At 37.4% G+C, this 25621-nt stretch overlaps 1 protein-coding gene across 3 annotated transcripts in view; it reads right to left on the bottom strand.

Moving 5' to 3' along the window:
• Nucleotides 1-1353: 1353 nt before the first annotated feature.
• The window catches only part of LOC108715542 (ubiquitin carboxyl-terminal hydrolase 24), a 122472-nt gene continuing 98204 nt past the window's right edge, over nucleotides 1354-25621 (bottom strand). For 2 of the 3 annotated variants that reach the window (XM_018260792.2, XM_018260794.2), the window contains 20 exons: nucleotides 24487-24698; nucleotides 23514-23638; nucleotides 22673-22814; nucleotides 21392-21539; nucleotides 20984-21079; nucleotides 19670-19773; nucleotides 18874-18987; nucleotides 17054-17150; nucleotides 16500-16616; nucleotides 14264-14356; nucleotides 11417-11519; nucleotides 10987-11102; nucleotides 10293-10406; nucleotides 9784-9849; nucleotides 9560-9623; nucleotides 8448-8526; nucleotides 6873-6948; nucleotides 4360-4446; nucleotides 3956-4066; nucleotides 1354-1928 (listed from right to left, as the gene is read on the bottom strand). In XM_018260792.2, coding sequence (XP_018116281.1) covers nucleotides 1866-1928; nucleotides 3956-4066; nucleotides 4360-4446; nucleotides 6873-6948; nucleotides 8448-8526; nucleotides 9560-9623; nucleotides 9784-9849; nucleotides 10293-10406; nucleotides 10987-11102; nucleotides 11417-11519; nucleotides 14264-14356; nucleotides 16500-16616; nucleotides 17054-17150; nucleotides 18874-18987; nucleotides 19670-19773; nucleotides 20984-21079; nucleotides 21392-21539; nucleotides 22673-22814; nucleotides 23514-23638; nucleotides 24487-24698 — 2127 coding nt within the window. In that variant the 3' untranslated portion in view covers nucleotides 1354-1865. The remainder of the gene's footprint in view (nucleotides 1929-3955; nucleotides 4067-4359; nucleotides 4447-6872; nucleotides 6949-8447; nucleotides 8527-9559; nucleotides 9624-9783; nucleotides 9850-10292; nucleotides 10407-10986; nucleotides 11103-11416; nucleotides 11520-14263; nucleotides 14357-16499; nucleotides 16617-17053; nucleotides 17151-18873; nucleotides 18988-19669; nucleotides 19774-20983; nucleotides 21080-21391; nucleotides 21540-22672; nucleotides 22815-23513; nucleotides 23639-24486; nucleotides 24699-25621) is intronic. The other variant, XM_041561412.1, reaches the window with a different exon arrangement.

The raw sequence follows: 25621 nt of genomic DNA, 5'->3' as shown, positions 1-25621 counted from the left end.
AAGAATTTCCACAGTGGCCCATAACCATTCATTCTCCAATTGACATGAGTCTGGAAATGAAATTGTTTGTTACAGAGCTATGATCTTGAAACCAGGTTTGTTATAATCCATATAGAGATGCCAGTACTATAAACCCTTACCAATACAATAGCCGATTACTACTGATTGTTACCAAAATGCAACCACAGTTAAACATATTGAGTTAAAAATTGATGCAGTTTTTTATTGGGTGAAGCCTGGCATTGTGTGGTGTATTATCCCACTGTTTTTTTTACACAGCAAAATAAATATGTCCCATGGCCTCAACTTTAAAGGGGAACTGTCAGAAAATGACATTTTAATATGTATCCTCATACTGAAACAAGAAACTTTCTAAATACAATCAGTTAAACATTCTGTATTGTTTCTGAAATAATCAAGTTTATATTCACTATCCCTCTCTCAGCATCTTTTTCTCTTCATGCTCTCTCTTCATGCATCAGTTGGGTGTCGGATGAATGATCCAATATATCTTATAGGGGGCTCCCTTTCCTAGCAGATGTATTACAGCTCACTCAAATAACTGATTCCAGTACAAAAGATCTAACTAAATAGCTGCCTTTTGTACAAATTCTGCATGTAGAGAGACAGGATTTCTGGTGATTTTAATAGAATGAGCTCTAATACCATTCTAATACTATATTCTTCTAGGCAAAAGAAGCCCCCAATAAGATATATTGGATCACACACCTGACACCTAACTCCTGAATGAAGAAAGAATGAAGAGAAACAGATGCTGAGAGAGGGATAGCGAGGATAAACTATTCAGAAATGGTACAGAATTTTTAACGGATTGTATTTAGAAAGCTTTTTATTTCAGTATGTTGAAGCTATTTTTATTTTCGTGATAGTTCCCCTTTAACACGACTACTTACAAGAAAAAAAGGGATGATCTTCCACTGCCTCGACAATATACTGTGCAGGGTGAACACATGGCACTGTTTGTATGCAGATTGAGAATAACCTTCTACAAATTCTTCACACTACTACTAACTAACAACACTACTAATAAGATAAATTGGCTTGGTTTAACTTCATATAAAAAAAAGTAGAGCAATAAGAAGAGTACCAAAAATGGTTTTTAAGCCATGAAATAAACCTTTATGTAAAATAATTCTCTCTCTTTCAAAACATCCGTTTGCTATTAGATGCCTGTTCTTGGACCTTCCAGACAAGTTCAAGTCTTAGTTTCTTAAAAAAAAAGTAAAACATGTTTTATTCTCGAGGCGACACTTCCTACAGCAGCAGAAACCCTATAAACCACTATGCAAAGTCTGGGAAACATTAAATACAAAGGGTTCTTTTTTTTAATAAACATTTTATAATAAATTTTTACAAGGCAAATATGCAAGTCTCTTAAACATATCTTTACATCATTTTGAAGGTTCCTAAGCAATATCCAAATATTAAAAAGTGGCCCTAAGCACCTAAATACAGTTAAGATTTGCCTTTTCTTTTTTATTTTGTATAAAATCAAAAGAAATATTGTTGCAGCATTACAGAAAAAGCATCAATATTACATTCACTCATAATTTTCACATACATTAAAAAAAAAAAAAAATCTGAACCACTTGCTAAATTTGCTATTCAATAAAATCTTGAAAAAATAAACTGTGTGCATGGTTTTAATGGCAAACGATTCCAAGATGACAAAATGTCCTCTTTGCAGCGAGTTCTAAAAAAATGACCTTGGCTGCAAATGGAACCGTGCAAGAAACAGTCTATAAATAGTTGCCTGGGACTCTAATGAAAATTAATCTATACAGAGTTCCCAATGTGCGATCATTTCACAGCACACGTTTTTAATTTTGCACCCCAAGATTATATTAAGGATCAACATCATCAAAATCACTTTTAGTCTCTCCAATTATCATGGGCGAATCCGGACCCTGTGAAAAGAAAGGAGTAATATTAATGGACATCATTATCCTGTACACAACTTTGTAATATGCGTATGGGATCTATTGTCTGGAAACCCATTATCTAGAATGCTCTGAAATGCAGGAAGGACATTTTTTCTGAAATGCAGGAAGGACATATTCACCTTAGACCATATTCTACATTTGAATAGCCCCTGTGAGAAAAAACATTTTTGCAAATCATCTTTTTTATTTGAAATGTTTGGTTTTGAAGCTACAGACCTGATAAGACATGGATCAGCCATGCTTCAGTTTCCTAGCCCAGGACTTGGCAGCCAGCCAAAAAAAAACAAAAAACATCACACTGAATTTTGTCAATAGGATTAGTAAAATGCAAATGAAGCAGGAGAGGGGAGAAATGCGCAGTGGTGATTTGTGGGTCGAGAAAAACTTGACAAGCCCCCGTTCCACGCCTGACTTCCACCTTCCTTTTATAGCAACACCGCCCCGCTGATGATGTCACAAAAGAAGCGGATAGGAGTGCACCTATAAAGCCGAAGTCGGCAGTGTAAGGATACAGACTGGGAGAGGACAGGCAGAAGAGCTCAAGCAGAACTCGTGATCAGCAAATGGGGGACCGAGGTCTGCCCGAACCTGCTCGACCAACGGGTGCCATGGGTATTGCACTGGCCGCACATCACTAATGCGCAGGAACTAGATCAGTGTCAGCTTCCTGTATGGGCAGACTGGAAAGCCATCTAGGTGATCCCTAGCTGAGAGGCAGCAGAGAGCAGAGGAGCGAGCCTTTTAGCAGCAGCGATTCACAGCTTATATAGTCTGTAGCTTCAAAACTATCCATTTAAAATAATAAAGAAAAATTAAAAATGTTTCTTCTGACATTCAAATGTCCGGAAGGTGAACGGCAGAAAGCTGATAATGGTAGTCAGTGTTGACCACTCCATGTTTGTACTGATATCTTATAAATCTTACACAAGGGAAACAGTCACAGCAGGTAGACTTTCACATGGGGGGGGGGCACATAAGGGGAGGGGACAGCACTGATATAGACAATAATGTTCTGAGACAATTTTATTATTATTTTTAAAATAATTTAGCTTTTGTTCAGCAGCTCTCCAGTTTAGAATTTCAGCAGCTATCTGGTTGCCAGTCCAATTTACTGAAGCAACCAGGCAGTAATTTCAATATGAAACTTAAAAAATAGTAAGAAACCTGAACTGAAAAATAAATGAACAAAAATAAATATTAAAAACTAACAATTATAATACAATTATCGTCTCACAGACCGATAACTTTTTCTCTGCCTCAGTCAGTAACCCCATTTGAAAGCTGGAAAGAGGCAGGCAAAACAAAAATCCCCATGGAAGAAAAAAAAAAAAAAACAGCTTGACTAGGAAGTTGCCAAGAGTAGTACATACTAAATATGGATTCAAATATGATTATGGTTAAAGGTAAGCAAAAAAGAATGTTGCTACTGTCTGTGCTCCACTTGCACAAATTGCGGGTATATGGTGGTAATTCTGTTAATCCAGGATCTGGGAAAATAATAAATACTAGATGCATTATATGCACCACAACAAATGTGAATTTCCTTATCACATGCCCATGTGGTGTTCGTTATGTAAGCAAAATATATCTGATGTTACTCACTCTACTATTTACAAAGAATCCAGGAGCAACCCCCCACCCCAAAAAAAGCATTCCCTTCTTATGTTTGAAACTTGGATACCGTTATGGGTTCCCAAACAGTGAGAGGGTAATTACAAATGACTTCTCCAAAGAGAAGTTTCAGTAGACTAAATGAACACTGGCCTATGCCTGTTAATATTTATGATTATTATTATGAGTGGGAAAATTATTATTCAGATTAATTAGTACTTCTATGGTTTAGGAAAAGCTTCTGCCAGGAAGGGTGACTTTCCCAGAGAATTAGTTGGTTTGCTGCTTCTATTATAAGTACAACATTTAAATAAACTTGGTAATAAAACATTCAGGATCCCCAGCTTCTTAAATCATACCATTCTGTGCTGCAACCTTACCTGCTGCATGCTCTGATCCCCATTTTCATTGGCTGGGCTGCTTTCAGACCCATTGCTGCTTCCTGACTGATCCTTCTCATTCAACAAGGCTGTAGCATATGCTAAGGTATCCTAAAGCACAAGACATATATACAAGACAAAGTGATAAAAAAGAAAACAGACCTTCTAAGACTTCTTAAACAGACTTTTAACCAAATTTATTTGGGAGCATTGCCAGTCATTATAGATAGATTTAGTGCATCCGTGATAATTAATAATTACCTGACAACTTGCCCTGAAGCTACAACTTGTAAAAAGTGTTCTGAATTCTACTACTGGATCAAGTTGCAAAGCCAGATTGGAAATGTTTCACTTTTCTCTTATTGTCATAAAATATAAAGCAAGAATTTAAATGTATATTTTACCTGTGCAGAAACTGTGCGCTGGAAGGTTTTAGCAGTGGATGTCTCATTAGAGATGTTACTTTGTGGTGCCCAGCAATGCTCAGACATCTGAATAAAAAATAAATGCAATAAGGAAACTGCAGAACAGCGGAGAAGTGAAAGCAACTGGTTTATCAATGCTTTCAACTTGAACTAAGCAGTAACACTGCAACATGTTAATTATACAGCAGTTATTACACTTACACACAATACTAATTTAATTTGCAAAGTATTTATATATGAATAGTCCAAAACAGAGTACTGTAAAATACACCAAATTTTTCAACTGGCCCAAAAATTGGTTAATGTTAACTATTAGTTTCTATTTTATAAATAAATATGACATTATTAAAGGGGACCTACCACCCTAAATTATTCTAAATCGAAAACTTAAAGCAATACAAATTTCACTTATACTATATAAATAATTTCAGTCTTGCAGGCAGGCGCCATTTTGTGGACGCTATTATTAAGGTCTAAAGTTACCTGTGAGTACTGTTACAATTAGAGGATGCTTATGTGAAGCCAAGCTATCGGCCAAAGAAGCCCCCGCAATGTCCCATTGTTGAAAAAAAAAGACGTGCTGAAGAGGTTAGAATTTGCCAAAAGAACATATTGACTGGCCTAAAGAGAAATGGCTCAACATTTTATGGACTGATGAAACAGTTCTTTTTGGGTCTAGGGGCCACAGACAGTTTGTCAGACGACCCCCAATCTAATGTCACTGTACACTGTGAAGACAGTGAAACCTGGTGGCGAAAGAATCCTGATATGGGGCCTATTTATATCATATCAGGGATCATGAATCAGTTTCAATACATCAAACTACTTGAAGAAGCCATGTTGCCTTATGCCCGAGAGGAAATGCCCTTGAAATGGGTGTTTAAACAAGACAACCCCAAACACACCAGTAAACGAGCAACCTCTTGCTTTCCAGACCAACAAGATTGACGTTATCAATTGGCCAGCCCAATCCCCGGACCTTAAAGGAAAACTATACCCCTAAAATGAACACTTAAGCAACAGATTTATATCAAATTAAGTGGCATATTAAAGAATCTTACCAAACTGGTGTATATATTTAAGTAAATATTGTCCTTTTACATCTCTTGCCTCGAACCACCATTTTGTGATGGTCTGTGTGCTGCCTCAGAGATCACCTAATAAATCTCTAACTGTAAAAGGAAGAAGTGTGGAAGCAAAATGCAGAACTCTGTCTGTTAATTGGCTGATGTGACCTAACATGTTAGGTTTGTTTGTGTGCACTGTGAATCCTATGATCCCTGGGGGCAGTCCTTATTTATAAAAATGGCAATTTTCTATTTATGATTACCCAATGGCTCACACTACTAAAAAAGCATATAATTATGAAAATGGTTTATTTACATGAGGCAGAGCTTTACATATGTGCAGTTTTATGCAATACATTTTTATAGAGACCTACATTGTTAGGTATAGTTTTTCTTTAATCTAATAGAAAACTTGTGGAGTGACATCAAAAAATGCTGTTTCTGAGGCAAAACCAACAAATGCAGAAGAATTGTGGAATATAACAGCTGCCAATCCTCAGAAACACTGCTTGTACAACTAAATATTAATTCAGTGATTCAAAGAAGAGCAAAATCTTGAAGCATTTTTCAGAATATACAGTGAATGTTTGAGTTTATAAAGAAGAATGCAGACACTGCTATTTGAACAGCCTAATATTCCCTTTTCTTCACTTTCTGTAAAGGAATAACACAAATTTCTTCATGTTTTGATTTGGAATAGAATGTACAGTGTTCCCAATGCATTTGCGTGTATGGAAATAAAAGCTATTACAAGGTTTTGAGCTTTATTCACTTTTATTTTATCCACACACTGCTATTATTCAGAACACAACTGTATTTTACTTGCCAGTGTTTTAGAACAGTGCTGTTCCAACTTCTATGGATAGCAGTGGTCTACGTGGCAAAATGTCGATAATGGAAGCCAGTGTTGATAACTCACTGTTTTAAACCACAGACATTTTACACCACACCCATGTTACCACAAGAACATTTAAGACCATGTCCACATTAATGAAGGCAGCACACCAAAAAAAACAAATGCTTGGTGGTCACTGCAGGGATATCACCCTTAAATCCATATGCTGCTTCCTCCTCCCCTGTGGATAACACTGTACCCCCACCCCAAGACATGATTAAACACACTAGGAGCCCTAATAACTCTTCAAATGCTAACAAACCCTATCAGGCTCACTTCCCACAGGCAGAGTAGGGCATACACATGGGAGCATAGGGCAGGCAGCATATGGCACACAGAGAGGGCATAGGGCAAGCAGAGTATGGCGCACACACAGGGAGCATAGGACAGGCAGAGTATGGCACACTAAATAAGAATGTATAGTTATCCTTGTCTTTTGTTTCTCTGATTGTATTGTGAAGACTGCTAGATAAGGACTGCAATAAAATTGCACATCAAATGCTCTGATTATCGAAAGTAGAAAGCATTACCTTTTTCTGTAACCACTGTACAGCCCAGCTCCAATGGCTAGAATTGTCTTTGAAATACTCTTTAGCAGCAGGACACCTTCATAGAACAAAGACATGAAACACAAGTCACTTCTGCAACTTAGAGACCTAATCAATGTCATTTTACATACTCTGAAAATGGTTTATATCATGACCCCACTAATGGACATTACCAAGTGATCTATTACTAGGAAGCATATGAAAAAACACTGTCATCAGAACAAATTATGTTTTTATTTAAACGTAAACAATGCAATACATATATGACCCAAATGCCCCTGCCGGTCACTTTTTTTTTTAACTAAAGCTTTGATTTACTAACATTGGAGATAAATATCTGGAGAAATTTATGGAGATGTTGCCGATAGCAACCAACAAGATCTTTGCTTTTGTTTTCTAACTTATAAGTTTTACATCGAATTGCTGATTGGTTGCCATGGTGAACATCTCCAGAAATCTCTCCAGATATTTATCTCATGTTAGTCAACATGCCTATTTGTTTTCCTGTGCAATTTCAGCCACTGGGACTGACCGCGCTAGTATCTTACAGTGGACTTAACCCCACAAAAATTAACTTATTCAGAGTGATCCTTTGGACACTTTTGCAATCTGCAGGCTTTCAGCTCTCTTTGATGGTCTCATGTGTCAGCAACCCTCTAAGGTGTGTGCTTGTGCTCGTTCACACAAGTTTTGAGGTGCGCATAAAGAATTTTGTGTAAAAGCACAAATTTTGTATGTGACCTGAGCACACTGTTTTAAAAAAACTGCACACACAAAGTTAAAATCTGCACACAAAACCATTTTTTTGCTCATATAGCGGAGAAGGACTTAGAGGGAACACTGGTCAGCAACCTTGCCTGCACTTCCTTTGACCATATCCAGCCAGCCCATCCCCTTCCTGTTTGACAACAGCCCCCCCTTTCACTCACCACCCCATTCGCCCCTCCCCCAGTCACCAGTTTTCAGCCAGAGCAGACTCAGGGCAGCGGGAGTTGATGGTATCATTCACAATATAGATTATGTTATTTAAACTATACCACCACCACCACCACCCCCCCCAAGTAGCACCCTAGTCATGTGCCTATTCTGCCAACCCATAATTACAGTTCTGGCTTTAACTTCTCACTACTACTAGAATTCGGACATAGTAGTAGTAGTGTAAAGTTAGTTTTAGACTGCCAATAGCAGAATTTCTGCTCAACAGCTCTTTTTGATGGCCCAGAGTATCAGTAATCCTACCTGTCTATGCATTTTCTGTATTCAGTTAACAATAATAACCTTAGGACTACAGACTCTCAGTTGAGCTGCAATTCTAGTATTAGCCGTCTAAAACACAAACAATGTAATGTAAATGTAAATTGCATAAATACTTAGATAAGTGCTCCAAATAAGTTCTCTGTTTAAATTCCCTTTAAATATGTAGCACATTTCCCATTTAAATGAAGGTGTGGGTACTTCTTGAAAGAATGCCCATGTGCCATGCCTAATGTGAAATAAAACATTGGAATTATAAAAAAAGAATTGGGTCATTAAGTAAAAAAGTCATTTTGCACTTACTTTTGAGCCAGGGTAACAAGAAACTTCACACATTGATAGCATCGGCTACTGTCTACATGGTTGCTGTGGTGCATCAGTGCTGCAAAAGCATACATAAATGTAAGTATGGCAAAGCTAAAGATAATAGCCTTAAGGGTTTAAAATGCTGCACCATACAAGGTAAATTGTCTAGAAGTCCAGTTACTCTGACCAGAGCCAGGCCTAGAAGTATTGGCATCAATGGCAGTTATTTGCCCCTAATCCTGCTCTCCGTTTTAGTCCATGTAAAAAAATGGGTATTTCTAAACATACAGGAGGTAAGTACCTTTCAATGGTTTTCTTTTTGATCTGGTAAATCTTGGCAAGAGAAAGTATGGCAAAGCTTTGATAACAACCTCTCTCTGAAATGTACCCTTTGCCTTGCCAAAAACTCAATAGAAAAGTAAACAGGACATAGCCACAACTTCCCTTATTAAAGGGGTAATGTTATGAGAAAACATGTTTTTTGTTCTTCTTAAAATGCATCAATTAATAGTGCTGCTCCATCAGAATTCTGCACTGTAATCTGTTTTTTAAAACAGCAACATATCTCCTGGAGAAGATTTGAGAATTGTAGAGATCAAAATGAAATCAGTTTGCATTGCTAAAAGTACTCACTAGCGGTAGATATGAGAATAGTACCCAAACAGGAAAAACCGTGCTTTACTATTGCACAACCTAGGTCATATTAAAGTACAATGGGAAGGGGAGAAACAATAGCTTATCACAAAGCAGTTGTATTGTGCAGCACTGGCTGCTTCTGTCTATCCTGAGTCCCATCTTTTCTACAACCTAAACAAAACATTTCCAGGTAATAATCATGGATCTAGGGTGCCCTGTTGCTTGATGACAATGGGAAGTGAACCTTGTTGTTACGAACCCCTTAGAGTCGCAGCTCTAAAAACACAAATACATCAAATCGTAATCTTTTTTTTTTAAAATCACATTTCTAATAAATATTGTTTAAAAAATAATGGGTTTACTTAAAGGGGGTTGGTAATTAATTGGTGAAAGTATCCATTGAACAATAGCAGATACAATTCACATTTCTTTTAAAACCAAATGTTGCATTTAAGAGAAATACATCTACTCACCTAATAACCCATCAGACTCAAAGGTAAATTTTAATTTCTGTAACTGCAAGGGATCTTCAATAACCTTTGAAAAAAAAAGCATTCATACACAGATTAAAATATAGATATTGTGAACACAATAAATTATATTGTAGACGTACTGGTCCCATTGAGACTACACAAACCATTACTCCTGCTGTACAGACAGAACATGCAGGATAGCTGTTAATGCATCTCTTACTTACCAGTATCTCATATAGAAGAGTAAAGACGTTCTTTAATTCATGTGGAGGAGCAGTTTCGAGCTGGTTCTACAATTAAACAAATGAAACAGCTAAATATTTGTACATATACTAGAAAATCAGACATATCAAAAGAAACACAGTACTGCTTGAAAACAAGTAGAGGCTAAACAGTATTAATGTGGGGGTCCATGGATTTTGTCTACAAAACACTGAAACTAATGAACGTTTATTAAATATACATATGCTGATGAGGTGTTCATTTAAGAACCAGCCTGAACTGCTAGTTCAGCCAAAAAGCCATGACTTGGGTACATACAAGTAGCCAAGTGACGTACATATCTATTGTGCTCTGGAATGCTCGCAATCAGTTTAGTTAACTTGCAAACATGAGCGTACAGAAACCTGGAGCTCAAACTGATGTCAACCAAACTGTTTATAATATAAATAAAGGGAAATTCAGTATATAATTAAAAAACCTGTGCTGAGTTTTATAGTTTGTATATTCTTACCTTAATGAAATAAAGCACAGTGAGAGAGAAATGCTCATTGCAGTAACAACAGTACGCCACCATCTCAATGAGCACAGTAAGGGAACCAGGAAGCTCTCGCAGGGCAAACATGACCTATGGAACAGGCACCAAATGAAGCAAATGTTGTTAGATTTATAATCAAACTTCTTCTACAAAACCTGAAACACATGTAAAGACTGCTAACAATGAACGTTTGGAGGATGCAAATGCTATACTCAAGGCCAAAGTTGCATGTCTTCATTTCATTACCATGTGATTTAATACTTAATGTACAGTATGCATAAAATCCTTGTTCAAATACCAGTAAAACTGGTACTGGAAAAATTATGTCCAAAAATGCAAATAACTTGTTGCCAAAAACCGAATCAGTCAGTGATAGCTCAATCCAACAGTGATCTGGGTTTGGACGTGGCAAACCCAGATCACTACTGGAAAAATTAAACAAATCAGCTGTTTTCAGGAGTAGTAGTAAAGAGATGTGCTATGTAAAACGTTATTGGTTGATTTATGTAACAAAAAAAAGTTTCAAGATTTACAAATTAGGGCTATGGTAGACGAGGAGATTAAAAGGAGAATTTTTTGTAGATTAACCAACTGCATGCTGTAAATTGTCAAAAGTACAATATTGGCTGACAAACACCTGACAACCATGTGGATTGGATCATGAACTTACTTCAAGTAAATAAGGCTTCCCTTCTGGCATAAACATCAAGGCCTCAACTTCTGCGTGGAGTGGCAAAGGAGATCCAAATGTATTTACAAGAGGATGTGGTTTGAAGACACCAGGATCTTACATAAGGATAAAGAAAACATACAACATTTTAATCAAGCTGCTCTTCTGGAGGAATGTTTTGCATTTAATCATGTCCTAACCACCTAGTTAAAATTATTATTACATTTAGGTCAGAAATGAGTGACACTCTTCTTTTCTAAAAAAACAATGTAAAATTCTGTAGACACTAAATAATCCATGGAGTACTGCTAACTAAACTTTCAAAGTACACACAGACAAGTTTAGCTGGTAAGGTAGTCTTCTGAATGGGTAGTATAAAATATTGTTCTGCTCAATAATATTTCGGTATAGATAAAAAAAAGCATCTTACCAACTGTTCTATGGGAAGAAACATCTGAATACAGAACAAGTAAAGCTATGGTGCTGTGCAGGTATCCAAATTCTCGAGCTTGAGGAGAGCTCCACCGACGGTTCTAAGTTCCAACAAAGTAAAATACTTGCGTCACAACAAACTCTGCAGACTTATATCTTCTATATTTCCATTTTGCATCATAGCAATCAATTTAAAAAAGTTTAGGCAGCAGAAATAAAAGACCCAACCCTACTAATAAAAAAATCATAAAGTTATAACAATTTAAAATAATACTTCCCTAGTATCCAAATGATAACAACTCATTGCTTTTTAAATCAGCAGAAATAAACTAGACAGGATTGCTGTAAGCATGATAATGAACCCATGGAGAATGTGGACTAATAATACACTGGCAGATATGTAGAGCATGGTATGTTAGTACATGCAAAAAGGCAAATCGATCTAGCAATGATTATTTGCTTTTGTTCTTATGGTAATCACTCCCAGGCCAAATAGCATTGTATGCAAAATTGCTGTTATACTATATCACAAATAAATGTATATTTTAAAAATAAAGTTGCTTTGTTTCCACCCTCACGCTGCCTTACACTCTAAACAATATTTGCATAATAAATTAAAAATGTAATTCAGAGCAACTTTCCAATATACATTATCTAAACGTTTTGAGTGATTGTAAAGTAATTCAGAAATAATAGCTGCAGGTGAAGCAGTGTGTGTTTATCCCTTTTCTATGCCCCAAGTCTGAAGCAGATTAGCTGAATGAACAACTGGGATGTATAAAAAATGAGTCATAAAGTCAACTTTGACATTTTTTTGATACTGTATATATATATATATATATATATATATATATATATATATATACACACACACACACAATCATAAAAATTTTTTGATACTGTATTCACACACATATACATGTGCGTAAAAGCTTTTGAGCTCTTAAAATGTTCTATATTTTTATATGAATGTGACCTAAAACATCATCTGTTTTGCAAACATGTCCTAAAAGTAGATGAAGAAAACTAAGTAAAACAAATAAAAAAAAAAAAAGGAAGATTTATCTACTCGCCATCAAATACTTTTATCTCTAGTCGTGAGGGGGCACAGGAAGTGGGGCAAAGGGCAACTTCCACTAAGAGGCAGGACACTGCAGGGATGTCAGAATTGTAGCCCTTACCTCTAAGTGGTTACTGGCCATACCCCATCTGATAATATAGCTGCGTGTGGCAAAAGTAAGTGAAGTGTGCTCTCAGTATTTGGTGTGACCCCCTTGTGTATCAATAACTGCAATTAAACGTTTGCGTTAACTGTTGATCAGTCATGCACATTGACTTGGAGGTATTTTAGTCCTTTCCTCCATACAGAACAGCATCTTAGTGGGTTTCCTCAAATGAACCACTCGCTTTAGGGCTTCCCACAACATTTCAATTGGATTAAGGTCAGCAGGACTTTGACTTGGCCATTCCAGAACACTCACTTTATTCTTTAACCATACTTTGGTAGAACAACTTGTGTGTTTATGATTGTTGTCTTGCTGTATGACCAACTGTCTTTTAGAGATTCAGTTCATGGACAGATGTCTTGACATTATCCTTTAGAATTTAGCTGGTATAGTTCAGAATTCAATAGTTCAATGATAGCAAGCTGTCCAGGCCCAAACCAGAACACTCCCGCTGCCATGTTTCACAGATGTGACAAGCTTCTTATGTTGGAATGATGTTTTTCTTTCTCCAAATTCAATGCTCCTCATTTAAACTCTAAGTTCGTTACGTTATATTTTGGCTTCATCCGTCCACAAAGCATTCATCCAGTATCCTTCTAGTCTGATGTGTGTTCTCATGATGGTAGACTCATGAACATCAAGATTCGCCAATGTAAGACAGGCCTTCAGTTGCTTAGAAATTACCCTTGGTTCCTTTGTAACCTCCCCGACTATTAGATGCCTCGGTTTGTTATCTTTGATGGTCAACCACTTCTGGGTAGGGTAACATTGGACTTGAATTTCCTCCATTTGTACACAATCAGTTTGACTGTTGATTTATAAACTGTTTAGAGATAGTCTTGGAACCTTTTACAGCTTTATGGGCATCAACAACTCTTTTTCTGAGGTTCTCAAAAACCTACTTTGTTCGAGCCACGTACAAATGTGCTGTAAGCAGCTCTTCAATTTGCTTCAATCTGGTATCTAGGATCCAAATTACCCTAGAAACCATGCATCAATTTGAATAAGAGACTGGAATATGAATAGGAGAGGGCCTGAACAGAAGGATCAGTAATAAAAATTAACAATAACAATATCCTTACAGAGCATTTGTTTTTTTTTTAGAAGGGAGTCAGCAATGCCCATTTGAAAGCTGCAAAGAGTCAGAAGAAAAAGACAAAGAACTATAAAACTAAAATAAATGAATAAATAATGAAAACCAATTGAAAAGTTGCTTAGAATTGGCAGCTCTATAACATAATGAAAGTTACCTTAAAGGTGAACCACTCTTTTAATAAAACAAGGTCACACCTGATTGTAATCCCAATGACTGAAAACACCAGACTCTCATTTGACCTTCAAATGATATGATAATCCAAAGGATTTACTTACCTTTGCCACACGCAGATATATTATTGGATCATTTTTTTTTTTTTCAATAAATACATGAAGAAATATAATAATTTTAATTTCATAGGTTTTCTTCATCTACTTTTTAGGACTTGTTTGAAAATCAGATGATGATCTCTGACCAGAAAACCGCATATTGCTGAACATTTAGGACAAGTAAACGTAAATATTAAACATTGATTTCTAATGCACAAAACTTGATATTTTAGCCTTCTAAATGAAAGACTTACCTGGTTATTTTGCCAATTTGGACCAAGTAAGAAATTAATAAAATGCTTCAGAGCAGAGTACCGCAAAAGGAGGTCAACTGCGCGGGAACCCTGCTAGATAGATGTAAACAGAAATAAGCCGAATGAGTGAATTCATTGAAATTTGAATTTGAATGGACACATACAAAATTGCAAAGACAAAGAAAGTGGCTAAAGATATGCCTCTTTTAGTGTGACTCTGGTTCATGTCACAGTAGCCAAATTATTTTCCTAGCAAGAGCTTAATTTATTTAGGAACCATGTACATAGAGATGAATGCCAGCAATGCCTGAAGATGTCTGGTTATAACCAGTTGAAATCAATATAGCCACAGTTGTGTTCAGAATAATAGCAGTGTGTATAAAAAAGTAAATAAATCTTAATCTTTCCTTACAGGTAAATGCATTGGGAACACTGCACATTCTATTCCAAATCACATCATGAAGAAAATTTTATCAAATTTGTGTTATTTCTCAAAAAAGGAAATATTAAGTTGTTCCAAAAAATATCAGTGCCTTCATTCTGCTTTACAAACTCATTCACTGTATAAACTGAGAAATGTTTCAAAATGTTGCTTTCCTTTGACTCACTACTGAACTAATATTTAGTTGTATAACCACTGTTTCTGAGAACTGCTGCACATTCTGAGAACTGCTGTTACATTCCACAATTCTGCATTTTGCCTCAGAAACAGCATTGTTTACGTCACCCCACAAGTTTTCTGTTGGATTAAGGTTTGGAGAGTGGGCTGGCAACTCCATAAAGAACAATCTTTCATCAGTCCACAAAATGTTGTGCCATTTCTCTTTAATGCCAGTCAATTGGTTTTCTTTGGCAAACCTCTGGTAACCTCTTCAGCACATTTATTTTTAATATACAATGGGACTTTCCATTTAGAAGACGCATGTTCTAATTGTAAATGTACTCACAGGTAACTTTAGACCTTGTTTGATCTTCTTGGAGCTGATCATTGGCCAAGTCTTTGCCATTTTGGCTATTCTTCTATCCATTAGAATAGTCGTTTTTTTAGTTTTCTTTCACGTCTTTCAGGTTTTGGTTGCCATTTTAAAGCATCGGAGATCATTTTAGCTGAGCAGCCTATAATTTTCTGCATTTCTTTATATGTTTTTCCCTCTTCAATCAACTTTTTAATCAAAGCACGCTGTTCTTCTGAACAATGTCTGGAACTACCCATTTTACGAAGATTTTCAGAGAGAAACGCACTAGTGATGTGTGGGCCGGACCGAAACCCGCAGGTTAGGGCCAGCTCCTGCACAAAATCTTCGGGTAGTGGCCCCTAGCATTGGCTGCTTCCGGTGCCTAAATTTATAGACTTGCGCCCACCCTTTTTGTGAAGTCACTGCGGGGATAGTTGGGCGCAGGTCTATAAATAGAGGGGGAACGGCAGGCCAGGCGTGGGTTGGGGTGCAGGTGGAGAATTTCTTGACCACTAAAATGCACTATAATCAGCATGCAGAACATTTGCTGCCTTCCTTCCTAAAATAAGGGCCACAACTGGCATTTGTTTTTTCACAGAATGAATGACCTCACTAATTGAACTCTACATTGCTATTGTTTGGAACAAGCTATTATTATTTTAAACAAGCCTCAATTAATGATTCAATAAAACAGAATCAGCAGCATTAATATCACAACTGTTGGGTTTGTTGGTTTTCTATTACTCTACTATACCTTCTAGAAAATGATCTACCATGTAGAAATATAATTTCTACCAAAAACGTGATTGATCAGCTTAGTGATGTCAGACTGCTATTATTCTGAACACAACTGTATGTCCTCAGTGAGCTTATTTACAATGCAAAATACAAGATCAAAAGCTTTGTGAACATGGGATATAATGACTGATTTCCCTCACTGTGACATCTGGCCTTAATGTAATACATGTCGTGAGAGCTACTTAAACCTACCATGGAATGAGAAGTCACAACTAAATGATATTTGATGTTTTTCACAAAAAAGTAGGCTTTAATGTGTGCTTTATTCTGAAATATATCTGTAAACTCTTTCAAATAGCCGTAGAAGTGTAAGCTGACTGGTTAACATAAATAGGTTTTTCTGTTTAGAGCTGAGCAAGAATACTTTTACTTCAAACAAAATAAAATAATAAACTGACCACATTTGTGATGTAGGAAACTACTGAGCACACTAAAGCAATTGGGGTTTAAAAAGATACATAGGTTAGTCACATAATAATTACCTTCTGGACAAAGTTGCTGAAGAGATAAAAATACTGAGCACAATTTTTACAGCTTTCTGGAACATCTTTTTCCAAAAGGCTAAGAAGCATCTCAAGCAGCAAATGAACACCTTTCACCTAAAAAGACAGTGAATGTTCCTGTTGAAAATCTCATCACTTGGATTACCCTGACCCTTAGTTCACACGAGGAGATTCGGGGAGATTTTGTCACCTGGTGACTAATAACCTCGTCTACTGAGCGACAATTTCCCCGAACTGCCTCAGCGTGTTTTCCCGTAGGCTATAATGAAAAGTCGCCTGCGCTAAAGCACACGTGGCAATGCGTTTTACATAGTCGCCCGAAGTTGCCTCATGGGAGGCGACTTCGGAAAATGCATTGCCGCATGTGCTTTATCGCAGGCGACTTTTCATTATAGCCTATGGGAAAACAGGCTGAGGCAGTTCGGGGAGATTGCCGCTCAGAAGATGAGGTGATTGGTCGCCAGGCGACAAAATCTCCCCGAATCTCCTCGTGTGAACTAACCCTTAAAATTGAAATAACAAGCAATTTTTACCTTATCACTGTGAAACAAAGCTCCATCTAAAGTTTTCTCTAATATTGTGGCCACAGCAGTTCTCACTTCTCTTATGCAGCACTCAAGCAAGAAAATTCTTTGAGTATAAAAAAAAAAAAAAGAAATATTCAGGGAAAAGGATATAATTTAGAACAACATCATTATTTAAGCTTAAGAAAAAAGCACTGTTAGGGTTCTTCTATACAAGCTCGGCATGATTTTATGTGCTCTTTCTGCACCAGAAGTTTTCCAAGCATGCGTCGGCAAAGTAAAATATACGTTGTACTGTACCAATCATGCGCCAAACACCTGACATGGAAAAGAAACTTCTCTGGATGGGATGTTTCAAAGGTATTAAAGCACAATTGCAAAGATACAGCACAAAAAAGCATTTTGTTTTATTGCAATATCCTTTTCTCTTTATTAATTCGAGAGACAGAAACAGTGGGGTTCAGCTGCCAACCCTTTGAGGCAAAACACTAGAAAGAAACAAACCTCCCTACTATATTCTTTATATTACTCAATGTTGTACAACAACTACTAAATAAAAACAGAAGGCAACAAATGAAAATGTAATGATAAGGGACTTAGATTAAGGGTAAACTTTTTGCCTACGGATCGGGAGGGAACTCGCTGTGGGTGAAGGGGTTGGAGGTTTGATTGATCCGATGGTCAGTGGTAGTGTTACATACATCGGCTGGGTTGTGCCTGAGGCACAGTACATCCTATACTATAGGCAGTTCTAACAACAGCTTTGTGTCACCGTGATATTAAATATGAGTGTGTCTAACTCAATTCACGGGAGGGATCTATAAGTGGGTGAAAGGGTTGGCACTGTAAGTGGATTTATTTGGGTGAATCTGCCGTATTTTGCAATTATCAGGACAAACCGAGTATGCAAGATAGCAATTTTGCTATATGGTTTGGCAATATGAATACAACATAGCCGCACATTTTTAGAACCAATCGAACCTACAAGAACTGCCTTTGCCGATACGCCTTCCTGTTACTAACCTATATTTTAACTTACATGCACTGGACATTGTTTTAATGTTCTATTAAAAGTTACGTTTTATTATGTTTACACATGAGCTTTCAGATTGAATGGATGGGAGGATGCAGCTATATGGGTCAGTTCTTTGTCTTCTCTGATACAAATGAAAATGGAAACACAACAGAGTAACTTATTATACATAAAACAGACTGCACTAAACAAGAAATACTAAGTATACAGCTTCTGTCCTGTGTCCTGGAAAGTGTAACACTTCCATTTTTGATGTGAATTGGACACAGGAGGTAACCCTGCAGACTAGCTAGGACACACTAAAGAATAGGGTAAGTGGAAACTAAGATTAATGAATCTAAATAATAAAGAGTAATGAAGTGGTTTGCAGTAGAAGCCCACGAGGCTTGCTAGAAGGGTTACCTTTGCCAATACTCCTGTGGAGGAAAGAGGAGCAGGCAGTACGTTGGGTTGTCAAGCTTATTAGGGAGTCTTGTATACTTCAGCAGAGGTATCTCACAAAAGGAAGAGCTTGATGCAGGGAAGTACTCAAGGCAGGCCTTTAAGCCCACCCCTGGTGTAAGTGCTAGCAACTGGCTGTAGAAATGTAGACAAGTCTGCCTAAGGCCTAATTCATACCTCTAACGTCACCAGAAAAACTGAGCAATACAAGAGCAGTAGGGCTGCAGGGATAAGTCAGTCTGTTTCCTGTAGAAATTATACATTCTTATGGGGACGTATGCAAGAGAGTGAAATAGCACAATACTACATAAAGTCACATATTAGAGCTTAGACAATTAATTTTGCATGAACTTACTTTATGAGTTCCTTGCCTTCTGAGCAAACAAAATAATCCACAAGCCACTGACATGCTTCACAGCTTTTGGAAACCAAGGCATCAATAGTAGCTATCCATTCCTCAGTATCAACCCTTGAAACAAATGCAAATATTACAAGCATATACTTACAATAATATAGGGAAATTAAAAACTGACATTTTCTTTTCATACCAATTACAGGAATCTATCATGTCCATCTTCAGACATTTAGCACAATAGAATAAGTGCATTGAATAGTTGCAGGAAAGACTGCCATGTTCATCTGTAACGCCAAATGGGTCGTTCCTCATTATGTAATTAGATATGGTCTCATTTCAAAAAATTAGTCTGAGTAGTTGGACTAGAATTAATTTATAATGTGACATCTGGAAACTGACAGCATATCAAATTTTGGTTAAAACACATTACTAGAAAACACTGTTGTACAATGCCAGTGTTTTAAAAGTACAGTGGAAAACTTAACAATAGGCTTTGAGTATACGTGTGATGTAGGCAAGTATATACAGCAGTAATCCAAAGAGGGAATTGATCTAATAGTCTAATAAATCTTAGGCTGAGTGTACACGGACTCCACTGCTCTCAGCATGTGTGTTTAGTTTTTTTTTGCAGGCTGAGAGAAGCGGCTCCACTCCCTTATGCACCTCAGCACTGACAGGTATAGCTTCCGCCACTGCTCATTTCACAAAGGCGGAGCCAAGCTGGGATCGGCAAAGCTAGGTCTGTGCATTAGGACATGCAATCATAACCAAGATGTAATCAGATTTTAGTTCTCACCTGAGTTTTCGTTTGGTTCGCAGATAGGTGTGGAAAAGAAATTGAATTGCAAGCTGGGCACTCATTTTTGCCATGGGCTGATACAATGCATGCTTTAGTTTAGTCTGGGAGGAAAATAAAAAAAACAACTTCAGTATACAAATTATGTAAAATCTATATGCTCTTGACAAGTCTTTCCTTACGGACAGTATCTTTTGATGTCTCTTACGGAGACAATATAAACCTTGGTGCGACCTATACAAGATGGTCATAAAAATTTAGGTCCACGCATTGGGCTAGGCTGTTTTATTAATGGATTTTTGCCTGATCAGACCTATTTGATGAACCAAACAGGGCTAATCTGATCGTTTTGCAAAAAGGATTATCTGGGGGGCACATGCAGACCTGACACACACTTACAGGCGTAGGCCTAATGCAGTATGAGTAGATAGTAAATCAGTGCTGTCCAACTCGCAGCCTGCGGTCCACCCTTGTGTGGCCCTCTGCACTGTGGCTGCTTTGATTGCTTTGTGTAAGCTTAAATGGATTCAGAACTGAGATCAACTTGTTCATGCACTGTTCACACCACAGATTCAGGCTGTAAAGCCCTGCATTGTGGACACCTGTAAGGACCTGTACTATTCACACCGAAGACCCTGCATTGATCACATCTCAGACTTTCAGTGCCTGCATTGTGAACCTCAGACAGACTTTTAGATCATCACTGGCACTGTGTCACTGTAGAGTGGAGATGTCCTGATAGATCTGCTACACTGCCCTACGCTGTGTGTGCACCCTTACTCTGCCTGCCCTACTCTGCCTGCGCCCTACTCTGCCTGCGCCCTACTCTGCCTGCGCCCAACTCTGCCTGCGCCCAACTCTGCCTGCGCCCAACTCTGCCTGCGCCCAACTCTGCCTGCGCCCAACTCTGCCTGCGCCCTACTCTGCCTGCGCCCTACTCTGCCTGCCCTATGCTACCTATGTTTAAAGTGGGTGTGGTTTAAAGGGAGGAGTGGCCAACACAGGCTTCCATTATTGGTCCTCCACCATGTAGATCAGGCAAATTCCAGCCCTTGGTATCACAGAAGTTGGACGGCATTGTAGTAAATAATGTACCCACAACTCAAATTGTGGCCATATTGCCACATCACAGCTAAACTATGCTGTCAGCAGACATGTAGAGAATTCACTTCAAAGACATAAAATATGTTTCAATATTGTACACAGGTATATTTTCCAAAACTTGAATGTATTATAAAATATGATAAAAAGTGTCAGAGGTTTTTTTTAAACAATTTGTAAAACAGAATAAAATAAAAGTACAAAAGAACTTACCGCATTTACAGAAGTCAAAGAAAGAACGAAACTGAAATAATCACTGTTATAAACATCTCTATTCTTCATAAACTTGAGGTTCTCATCTCTGACCGTCTAAAAGAAAAATATGTATCTGTAATCATTTCCATAATAATTGTTGTATGCAACAATGATGCAGCAAGACCATCAAGTGTCTTGGGGAAATTCTCTCTGAGAGGAAATTTTACTTCCCGTGTCCCCCAATTAGTTTAAACAAACCTTTTGCTAAGACAATCACACAAGTTTCTGGTAAAAGTGATGGAAATCATATAGCACATTAATCTATAACTTATCATTGCATAAACATGTTAGTGTACAAAAAATTATCTGAACTGTATAGATTCCAGATTATAATATCATTGTCAATAGATTAATCTTTGATTTTACCTGGTATATTCTAAGCGGTATCTTCTCTACAAACAGGCCCTTTTTCTCCCCTTTCCTGACAAGTTTAGTTAAGATGGAAAGGCGGTCGTTTGGCCTGTGTGGGCGAGGTGAGGACTGGGGTGAGATATCTGGAGAGGATGGCGCAGATCTAAACCAAGAATATATAAAATTTATCAGTTCATGGATATTAATTATATAGTATCAACTATTAATCTTAGTGTTTTCTTTTTCATTACCCAAACAGAGAGAAATTTTGGGTATGTGAAAAAAATTACAGTGGTATGAATGACTGTAAAGTCAGGTTGCTTTTTTAATGTGCAGGCCAATAAAATGTATACATACCACAAAACACAGCACTTTTCTTAAAACTGTGCTACTAAACTAAAAGCTGGCCAAAATGATCTGGTAATTTGGTCATGTCCCCTACATAGGTGAATCTATACAAGTCTAATTTAGGAGGTAGATCAAACTGCAATGATTCAATCAAAAGACAGCAAAGATACTATCTGCAAGAAGTTTGTATGTTCCCCCTCTATCTGCGTGGTTTTCCCCTGGGTACTCTGGTTTCCTTACACACTCCAAAAACATATAGGCAGGTTAACTGGCTCCTAGGCATGGACTGATGTAAATGATGAATAATATCTAAGTGCTGCAGAAAATGATGGAGCTGTATGCAAAAAAATTGTAATTTGTCTCTTTTGGATGGAATGGGGCATGCAGTCAGCCTGTAGGCTTTGGTTGATGGGGTCATTCACATATCGATTAGCAAGGCAATTGTATGAGGACCATACAATGGACAAAAGGCTGCTGTCGTAGTGGCAAAAAAAGAGTCAGGCTGTATAGGCAGTACAGAGTGGAGTACAGGCACTTAAACAATAAATCTATTATTCTGGGCTCTGGCTGTAAGCAATAAATCAGAACACTGGTTGTGGCTTGTGGTAGAAAACATCAATCAACATAGGTTCCTTTAATTCATGCAAAGGTTTTTCTAATTAAAAAATTACAGGAAATCCAGGGACTATTTGAGAAGGAAGCCTGGTGCACATGGGACATTTTGATGTGATTTCTTCTTTTCAATTATAAGTTAAAACCAACCACTACTCTCTCTTGATGTCAATCAGATCCACTGTGGATTAACCCTGACCTGTGATTATAGACAAAGGATACAACTGTGCATGCTTGCACACCAAAAACTGTGTTTTCTATTATTTCTCCAATACACCCTTCTAATAGAAAAATCACAGACAGCAATACACAATACATGAAGGTAAAAAAACACACAGCGAGAGATCTTCGGCTTCTTGTCTCACAACACTGACTCGGCTTTTCTTTGGCAACACAGGAGAGTTCTGGTCAGATACCCTTTGATAGAAAAGCATGTAGGCATTCCAGTATCGGCGCCGAACATCAGGGCAAGGGTTGGCTACAGCAAAACAAAAAAGTAGATAGAATTTAACAAAGGTACCAACTTTTTATTTCAATAAAATCAATGATCACCTTATTTAAAAAAAAAAACAGATTGCAGAAAACAGGACATCTTTATTCAGGGATGACACGATTATATATCACCGAATGAACACAGACTGGGTGGGACATAGTTTAGGCAACACACAAATGCTGAACACAGAACAGCTGGCAGTAAACAAACTACATTGAAAAACTGCATGTAAGGGAACATCTGAGCATGTGCAGGACAGAAAATATGGATATGTTAATTCAAATGAATGTTTTTATTTTACTGGTCCTAGTGGTCCACAGGGCAGAAAACATGTAGATGCACTCCTATCAGCTCATTCTGACAATGCAGTTGCAAGACATGGTGTCAGTCTGTATGCCAAAAGTATGCATTGATGCCATGCCTACCACTTGTAAGAAGGATTGGATGGTAGTGCATCAGCTTTTCTCCGCCTGCATAGAAACCCAATCATCAGCCATGTGAGCCACTAGCCGTTTGTAGGTTAAAACATACACAAATAAAACTATACAATAAGAAAATAGAAACATTTCATTTGCAGATTCTACACAGACTGATATTTCTATAAATGCAAACTACATATTTATCACTTTGCAGTGTCAACAACTCATTAAAGAAAGAATTTAGTTGGGAAACTCAACAACTTACACTGGTCATAAACCTTGGGTCTGTATTCTCCACCGAAACACTCATATTCTATGGTCTCATCATTAAGGTCATATTCTTCCACAACAGTGTCATTAAATTTGTACCATTTTCCTTTACCCGAACCCCTGAAATACAGATCAGCAAAGCTAGCTATTACAGCAGGATCAAAAACATCACATTATAGTAATGATGGTTATACAATACACAAATAATATTTATAGCCTGTAATTTATTAATGTATACTTCCTGTATACTATTAATAATGTATTACTTCCTGTAATTTATTAATGTATAAATGGGAAGTTCTGATCCCACGACACAATGTTTACAGAAAGCCTATCCCTCAATTTCAATTGCATACATAGAGGCAGATGTATCAAAATGTGACAGAGTTTTATCTGAGTTTTATTAAAGTGGAATTTTTAGAAGCGGATTTATCAGATGATGAACTCCTACTCATTACTATCAATTGGCAGTCAGATGGAATTTAAGAATCCTAAACGTTTGGCTATCTTGCACAAATATCCTGCCATCAGATTCCTCTCTTCTAGCTGTGTTTAGCCACCTAAAAGGGGTGGTTCACCTTCAAACACCTAGTTGTTTTCAGATATATCACCAGAAATAACGACTTTTCCCAATTACTTTCTATTTTCTATGTGTGACTGGTTCTCTAATAATGAAGTTTCATTTTTCACTTTCTAAAACAGCTCTGGGAGGGGGGTCGCGCGTGCTTTAGCATAGGCGACTTTTCATTATAGCGGATGGGAACACACGCGAAGGCAGTTCGGGGAGATTGTCGCCCAGAAGAAGAGGTGATTAGTCACCAGGCGACTACGGTAAATCTCTCCGAATCTGCCTGTGTGTCTCAAGTCTTAAGCCCTAAAATCATGCTTCCTGTCTCTGCAATTTTACAGGGATAGGCACAGTAATATAATAGAAGCCGTATTTCTTTTACACTTAGTACTGCACCAACCTTCTGTCTTTAATAAAAGAATAATAATGTCCTGCATGTGCCTGACCACTATGTACTATTACTCCAACTAGTTCATAGTTTTCTGTTGGAGCAACTTTCTTCCGTGGTGATCCTGGATCAGTATGTCTTCCATTTTCACCAACTTCACAGGAAGAATCTTGCCGGGCCATTCCAGCTACAGTGTATGGTTCCATGTTCAGCATCCATGGAAACTAGAATGTGGATAAATTCATTTTTAACACCTGCCACACATGAACTGTGAGATAAACACAAAATAATTTCTTTGTCCATGAAAATCTATACGACACATTCCTGATAATATTCATAAATCACTGCGAGAAAGCTATCTATGTGACAAATATGTCTAGAGGCATACACAACCAATACATTTAACAGTCTACCATTTATCTGTATACCAGCTAAAATGTTCCATGTTAAATCAAAGTACAATTTGGTCCAGAGTGAAACATCCCTTATGTATCTGGACTGAACCCAACTGCTTTGCCTAGAAAAGGCTACTTTAGCTATATGAAATTTATGTGGGGAAAAGAGTTTGTACAAAATAAAAAGTTACTGTAATAACAACCCCTATCATCAGTACATTTACATTTTTCAATGGTTAATTTAAAGTGGCCTAAAAGCAGCTGCCTTTGCTGTAGTTACTGGGGAGCTGTTATGCAGTTTCAAACAACTGGGCAGGTGGAAGGTCAATCCAGGGTTGGGTTTAATATTTTTTTAACACACATACATTTTACGTATGCAAGAACAGAAAACATTTAGATATAAATTAATGTTTTTGATTCCTGATCATACTGCCTTGGAGTAAAAAGTTATTGAAATCCTATTTTCATAGTTACATAGATAATTACGGTTGAAAAAAAAAACCAGCATGTTGAACCATTGCAAATGATACCCAGTGTGCATATATGCGCATACATATACAACTATTATGGAGAAACCGGTCATCTGAAAAGCTCCAAATAATTGAAGTCCTATCCCACAGACTCAATTTTATTCAAATAATCCAAGTATTTCCTTTTTCACAGTAATAATAAAACAGTACCGTGTACAGTACTTGATCCAAACTAAGATATAATAAATCCATATTGGAAGCAGAACCAGCCTATTGGGTTTA

Source organism: Xenopus laevis, chromosome 4S (assembly GCF_017654675.1).
Source record: "Xenopus laevis strain J_2021 chromosome 4S, Xenopus_laevis_v10.1, whole genome shotgun sequence".
Taxonomy (NCBI): domain Eukaryota; kingdom Metazoa; phylum Chordata; class Amphibia; order Anura; family Pipidae; genus Xenopus; species Xenopus laevis.
This window is presented reverse-complemented; position numbering and strand designations above follow the sequence as displayed.